This window comes from Lolium rigidum, chromosome 6 (assembly GCF_022539505.1).
Source record: "Lolium rigidum isolate FL_2022 chromosome 6, APGP_CSIRO_Lrig_0.1, whole genome shotgun sequence".
Classification (NCBI taxonomy): Eukaryota; Viridiplantae; Streptophyta; class Magnoliopsida; order Poales; family Poaceae; genus Lolium; species Lolium rigidum.
Window position 1 is genome coordinate 160423872 of NC_061513.1, and position 7204 is coordinate 160431075.

At 42.5% G+C, this 7204-nt stretch overlaps 1 protein-coding gene across 1 annotated transcript; it reads left to right on the plus strand.

Moving 5' to 3' along the window:
* Positions 1 to 1715: 1715 nt before the first annotated feature.
* On the plus strand, positions 1716 to 6593 carry LOC124663472 (ribosome biogenesis ATPase RIX7-like). Its single transcript, XM_047201170.1, has 15 exons — positions 1716 to 1927; positions 2240 to 2361; positions 2441 to 2529; positions 2619 to 2654; positions 3163 to 3256; positions 3448 to 3490; positions 3583 to 3674; positions 3928 to 3992; positions 4070 to 4569; positions 4686 to 4764; positions 4868 to 5433; positions 5534 to 5669; positions 5754 to 5822; positions 5998 to 6201; positions 6298 to 6593. Exons 1-15 carry the CDS (start codon positions 1716 to 1718, stop codon positions 6409 to 6411), a joined length of 2421 nt encoding a protein of 806 aa, XP_047057126.1. The 3' UTR covers positions 6412 to 6593.
* The last annotated feature ends 611 nt before the right edge of the window (positions 6594 to 7204 follow it).

The following is a 7204-nucleotide window of genomic DNA, read 5'->3' on the forward strand; positions in this document are numbered from 1 at the left end:
TAATGGGTAGTGGACTCTTGCACTTGTTTGGGCCAGCTGAAAGATTTCAGTAGGCCCATCTCCTCACAACCCACATGAGGAGGATACCCAATAATAGGCTAGTTGTGTGGGGAGGGGAAACCGGTGCCGGAAGCGTTTACGTGACCTTTTGGCGGATTCCATCTTTTCCGTTACTACAAATACTATAATCCAACCGTTACAATTTTGCAGTATGTACTCATCTGGCGTCGAGGGGATGCACTGGCGGCAATGCGTGCCAGGATGTAAAGAAGAAAAGGCAACTCATCAATGCACATGTTTCAATAGCTTTCCATACCCTCTACCTAAGAAAAAAAATAGAGACGAACAAGACCAAATATGCTAGCTGGGGGAAGAAAAACGGGCGCCGAAAGTGCCTACATAACTTGTTGGTGGCTTCGCTCTTTTGTATTACTACAAATACTATAATCCAAGCATTACAATTTGCAGGCTGTACTCATATGATGTCGAGGGGATGCACCGATGACAATATGTGACAAGATGTAAAGAAGGAAAATCCACTCATCACTGTCGACTGTTTCAGTATATCTCCATGAGATTTTTTTCACTAAGAAATAAGGTAAATAAAAGATATTGGCCCCTTCATAGGTTTGTTGCACATGCAATCATCATTGTCCATCTTAGTATATGGCGTGTCTACATGTAACAACTGGCTAGTGAGGGGATGGCTAACCCTTAGACCCTCTAACCAACCAAACCTATGGTAATCTCTAGACCCTCTAACCCAACCCAACCTAGAGACTACCAACAAACACAACCAAATAGGATATAGCTATGGTGAGGGAGAACCGAAATTTCTGTGGGCAAAAGTGTGTGGTAGCGTCTCTCTTCTTTGTTACTACAAATACTCTAACCCAATTATTACATGTTTACAGGCTGTGCTCATACAGCGGCGAGGGGATGCATCAAACAATACGTGTCAGGATATAAATAAGGAAGATACACTTATCAATATCGCCCGTTTCAATATCTTTCTGCAAGAAAGTTTTGGTAAGAAATAACGTAAATAAAAGATAGTGGTCCTTTCATAGGTTTGTTGCGCATGCACACATCTTTTGCCACCGTCGCCTAGCGTCCAGGTGTTATTGCACCTGTAGGTGGCGTGCATGTTAATTACTGTTTATTTTCTCAGTATATTGGTATTTAAGTCTACCGTTAACGTTCCGTTAACTCCGTGTTAGATTTTTCTCAATAGAAACAACTTTCTGTTAGATTCTCAACACAAGCCATTGAGTCATTAAGTAAAATTGTAAAACCAAGATAAAGAAATATTGAACTTGAGATTTTTTCACATAAGCAAATCGTTTGTAATACGGAAATCGAGTAAGCGACCATCAACCTTGTAATTTGTAATTAAGCCGAATCACTTGGTAATATGGATTGGAGAGAGTACTAAAATTCTTGTCGCAAAAGAAGGTAAATTTGTAATTGAGCCGAATCACCTGGTAATTTCGCCTCCTTTTCGGAATCAGGTGACGGCGACCTGCCGTGGACTTGTTGACTGGACGTGACAGAGACGGAACCCGTCACCGTCTGCCTATATAAACATCAGCCGCGCCACCCACCCTCCGTATCGATCTGCTCTTTCGCCCAACCCAAACTTGCATGCCAGTTTCCAAGTCGAGCGAACGCGCGTGAGGCGGCGGCGGCGGCGGTATCGCGGCGGCTGTGGGCACATGGAGCACGGGAGCCTCTTCGCGTCCGCCATCGGGGTGGGCGTCGGCGTCGGTATCGGCCTCGTGTCGGCGCGGCTGACGGCGGACCCGAGTTCTGGCGCAGGCGGCGACGGCCGGGCTGCGGGGGCGGAGGTGGAGGCGGAGCTGCGCCGGCTGGTGGTCGAAGGGCGCGACAGCGGCGTCACCTTCGACGACTTCCCGTACCACCTCAGGTCCGTGGGCTCTCTCTCTCTCTCTCTCTCTCGGCGCAGCTTCGAAGTTGAATAAAAAAGCGATCTTTCCCCTTCGGTTTGATTGGAAAACACGAGGAGCGATTAGTATATGACTTGCCTGGAAAAAAGCGCGGAGTGGGTAGGAATCAGAAGATTTCTTTACTGTTCGCGTCAATGAAACTCATGTTTCTGTCAACGGGAATTAGAATGCGTTTGGTGAAAAGCGGCTAACCATCTATTCGCAAAAAAAAGCGGCTAATCATCAAGTATGTGCTCCATGATTTATCTATTTACTTACGGTTTCAATTGCAGCGAGGAGACGAAGCTAGCACTCACGAGCGCGGCGTTTGCCTACCTGAGCAAGAACAACTTGCCCAAGCACATCCGAGTCCTCTCCGCCGCCAGCCGCACAATACTGCTCTGCGGCCCCTCAGGTTCGCATCCTCGCCACAATGTGGGTTCCTTGGACCGCAAAGATTTGTCTCTTTTGACATGCACGGCCTATTGTTGCAGAACCGTTTCTGCAGTCGCTCGTCAAGGGTCTGGCGCACCACTTTGAAGCTCGCCTGCTGCTGCTCGATATCGCAGAGTTCTCACTCCGGGTCAGTAACTATATATTCGGGCGATTGGTAGTTTTTGCTGATGCCTTGTTGTTTGATTCTAAACTGTTTATCGCTGAATGCCAATGCAGATCCATCACAAATACGGCAGCGCAAGCAGTGCCCTGGTTAGTTTGCTAATTCCATCTTGTGATTGATAGTTTTCATGTTTGCATGGTACATTTGAATTGATTACTATTTTTAGGAACAGGGAGATTTCAGACTTTTCGGTACTGTTCATCAGTTGGTTTGTGTGGGCCTGCAATTTTTATGTTTTGTACATTGAGGCCCCTGTACCACCCCCTTTCAGTTGTCAGATTTTTTGGTCATTGGTCAATCTATTTCTTCAGGAAACAAAACGTGGATGCTAAAAAGTGTCGCCCTTAAATGTTACCATGGGGTCCTTGATAAGGACATCACTAGTTTACTTCTCCCTCTGTTCCATATTATTTGTTGCTGATTTAGTACAAAGCATGAAACGGAGGGAGTAGTTTCTCCCCACTGAACGATTCTATAAAGAAGTAGAGATCGTGACTGTACATTTTATTCAGCATTGGAGCATTTGTTGCATCTACTAAGGTTGTAGAACTCACATTGATATGGTAACTGATGATTTTTTTTGTGTGTTTGATGAAGGTTCATAAAAAATCCTTAACCGAGTCTGCCTTGGATAAAGTCTCCGGTCTCGTTGGATCTTTCAACTTTTTCCGCAAGAAGGATGAACCAACAGGTAGGAAATCATTAGTTCGTTTCCGAGATGCCAAACTAGTAACATGATATTTACAGAAGCACCGCTGTTTGCTCTCGTTTATCCTTGTATGATTTCTTCCTGTCAATCATGCATTTGAATATGTGATGCATTACTATTTTTACTACAATCTCTGTGATGTTCTGATTGTGTTTCATGAAACATTAATGCAGAATCATTGAATCATGAAAAGAACATTTTCGACATGAGGACGAGGTAACATTACCTAACTGAGGATATTAAACTTAAGATAAAGATTATTCTACTGAGGCTCTAATTACTTATTTTTTCTATTATTACTTCTGCAGTAATTGCTGTGCTGGTAACACACCTTCAGTTCGGGTACATGTATCTTTATTGCCCAGTCCTCTTTACAATGAGTTAGAAGATCCGGAAGATGGTGAGTTTCTTGTATGTTCTGCATTTTCTTGCCACTTATGCCACAGTTTGCGTGTTCATCGATCAAATGGTTTGACTAGCTTAAGACAAAAAAACACCCTCATTAAGTTAATGTGCTCCATATTGGTTCAGCCAACTCTAATTGGGTAGCTTAAGGGCTCTATTTACATATGATCTGTGTGTCAACTATGTACCTTCTTGTGGACGTGATTACCATGATTTCGTATGCACAGTTACTTACAATTCTTTTTCAGATGAAATTTTGGTGAGACGAAGCTGGAATTTAGATGAGAAAATTCTCATACAGTCCCTTTACAAGGTAATTCAGCTAAATCATCGATGAAACTGCATTGCTTATGATATGACTTATGAGCTGATTTTTTTTTTTTTTTGCAGATCATAACTTCCATTTCTGAAAGCAGTCCGGTTATTATTTACATAAGGGATGTCAACCTATTACTTGGTGTTTCAGATAAAGCACATTCAATGTTTAAGAAAATGTTGAGCAAACTGTCTGGAAAAGTTTTGATAGTTGGTTCACACTATCTAGAAGCTGATGAAGATAGTTATTACGTGGATGATGATGTCAGTGATCTATTCCCATTTATTCTGGAGACTAAGCCCCCTACGGAGAATACACAGCTTGTGAAATGGAAAACCCAGATGGAAGAAGATATTAGGAAAACCCTGAGTCAAGTCCTTATAAATGTCGTTGCAGAGGGGCTCTCAGCCAACAGTCTGGAGTGTGATGATCTGGACTCACTCGATCCAGATGACGATTTCAAAGCCATTGCAAACTACCTAGAAGAAATTATGGCCCCAGCAGTATCTTATCATTTGATGAATAACAAGGACCCTGAGTATAGAAGCGGGAAGCTCATTATTTCTTCGCAGAGGTAAGCTAGTTTATCAGGATAGTCCATTTTCTGTATCCAACTGTCTAGGCCTCGAGTATATCCTCTCTGCTTTATCTAAAAAATCCTCAGCTTTTCTTAACATGATTCTTTTACAGCTTATCTCATGGATTAAGAGTTTTCCAAGAGAGCAGCCTTGGAAAAGATACAGTGGAACCAAAGGATGATGCAAAGAAGGTATCCTTATTTTTAACTCCGAACAAGTCATATCTAGTAGTTTGCAGGTACCTACTATTTACTGTTTTATTACTTACAAGTTTTCCATCTTAAGTTATTACAGGATACTCCAGACAACGAGTTCGAAAAGCTGATCCGTCCAACGGTTATACCGGCCAGTAAAATAGGAGTGACATTCGATGACATCGGAGCACTAACTGATATCAAAGAGTCACTCCAGGAGCTTGTTATGCTTCCACTTAAGCGGCCTGACCTTTTCACTGGTGGCCTCCTGAAGCCTTGCAGGGGAATTCTACTGTTTGGACCACCTGGAACTGGGAAAACGATGCTTGCCAAGGCTATAGCAAATGAAGCCGGTGCTACCTTCTTGAACATCTCCATGTCTACCGTCCTGTCAAAATGGTACGGAGAAGCCGAGAAGATGATCCGGGCGCTGTTCAGTTTGGCTGCTAAACTTGCACCAGCCATCGTTTTCATTGACGAAGTAGATAGCATGTTAGGGCGACGTGATCAAGCGAATGAAAATGAGCTTCCACGGAGAGTCAAGAATGAGTTCATGACTCACTGGGATGGACTCTTGTCGAAGACCAATGAAAGGATTCTTGTCCTTGCTGCAACAAACAGACCATTTGACCTCGATGAAGCGATTGTCAGGAGGTTTGAGCACAGGTTTGTTTGTACGTTTCCGTTTTATATGAAAAAAACACCGTCTTGATGAAACTCAGCTGTCTCTAAATAAGTTATTGACGTGTCATATTTTTTCAAACAGAGTAATGGTCGGTCTCCCTACTTCGGAGAGTAGAGAGTTGATTCTGAAGAAGCTTCTGGCGAAAGAGAAGGTTGAAGGTATTGACTTTAAGGAGCTTGCAACAATTACTGAAGGATACAGTGGAAGTGATCTGAAGGTAATTTTTTTTTGAAGATTTGGTGATGTAGGAATGATATATTCAGCGGCTACTCTCTGAATCTGTTATTTTCTTCTTTTGCAGAATCTCTGTGTGACGGCTGCTTATCGCCCTGTCAGAGAGCTACTTCAGAAAGAAAAACAGAAGGAGAAGGTAAAACCAAGACAAAAAAAAAACTCTGCGAAAGCCCCGTAGATTTACCGTTTTTCTTACAAATTTTGCCCATTAACTCCTGCAAACACAATCACTGGTTTTCTTTGGTTGGATGTCCTTGACCAATTATATCATCATATCACATCAGCTAAAATTGTATGATTTGATGCCCCAGGATAAGAAGGATAATGCAGTGGCAGTGAAGGAGGAGCCAGTAACTAACCATATAAGCCAAGAAAGTGAGAAGGAAAACTCCGAAACCAAGAAAGACATGCCAGAAACCAAGCAAGCCGAGAAAGATATCCAGAAAAGCGTCGAAGGCGAAACTGTTGCCCTCAGGTCGTTAACCATGGATGACTTGAGGCAGGCAAAGGATCAAGTAAGTTGCAGTTGACAACATTTTTCTATTAATATAAACCTCATCACCCTGAGAACAGACTGCTAAACAAACCATTGTGATCTTGACACTACACAGGTTGGCGCGAGCTTGGCTAGTGAAAGTGCCACCATGAATGCCATCAAGCAATGGAACGAGCTCTACGGCAAAGGCGGGTCGCGGCAGAAGGAGCAACTCACATACTTCTTGTAGCATGGTTCAGATTTGTATATACATGTATGTGCGGTTGAATGTCATGTTGATCTGCGCTTGTGATGAAGCTGATTGCAAGCGATGTACCCAGTGGAGGCTATCTAATTAGGACTGGTCTTTATACCAAATAATAGTTGGGAAATCCCAGGTACATTATAATGGAATAATGTTCAACCGTGTTCTGTGAACGGATTGATGGACCTGGAATTTGCTGAAGTTCGGCAAGTATCCTCTGATGGCTGTTAACGTTGCACTGAATGCTTTGCTCGGCCTGACCTCCACTTGTGAGTTGTGAGGCGTCGCTGAGATGTTCTATGAAACGCATGTTGATGGATCATGAATCAAGTCAAATATAATGAATGATCAATCAACGCAAGAATCCCAAGATACAACTTCATCAACGGTATAATAGCAAATTCAATTCATCGATATGCACAACATGTCGCTATGTCTGAACTCCGAAGACACTACAAAGTTAACTTACTTACGACAAATTTTTCGAACAAGTATGTAGAATACAACATGAACTAGGGCACTGATCAGATGAGCCAACAATATGGACCTTGGAAGAGGTGGACACAACACATGGTGGACTGATATGTCCCAAATATTCTGCTCCACCCGTTGCAAAATATAATGCATATAAACTTTGCCAAAAGTGAAACATCTCAAAGTTTGACCGTGTTCATAGAGAAAATACCAACATCTATAATATTAATACCAAAATAGCATCGACAAAAACACAATAAATATTATAGAACTGCCAAAACATCTTATATTTAGGAACAAAGGA

Coding starts and splice junctions, on each gene's coding strand:
- LOC124663472 (XM_047201170.1), top strand. CDS start 1,716: ATGGAGCACGGGAGCCTCTTCGCGTCCGCCATCGGGGTGGGCGTCGGC. Junction 3,491..3,582: donor ATTTTCGACATGAGGACGAG/GTAACATTACCT, acceptor TTACTTCTGCAG/TAATTGCTGTGCTGGTAACA. Junction 6,202..6,297: donor TGAGGCAGGCAAAGGATCAA/GTAAGTTGCAGT, acceptor GACACTACACAG/GTTGGCGCGAGCTTGGCTAG.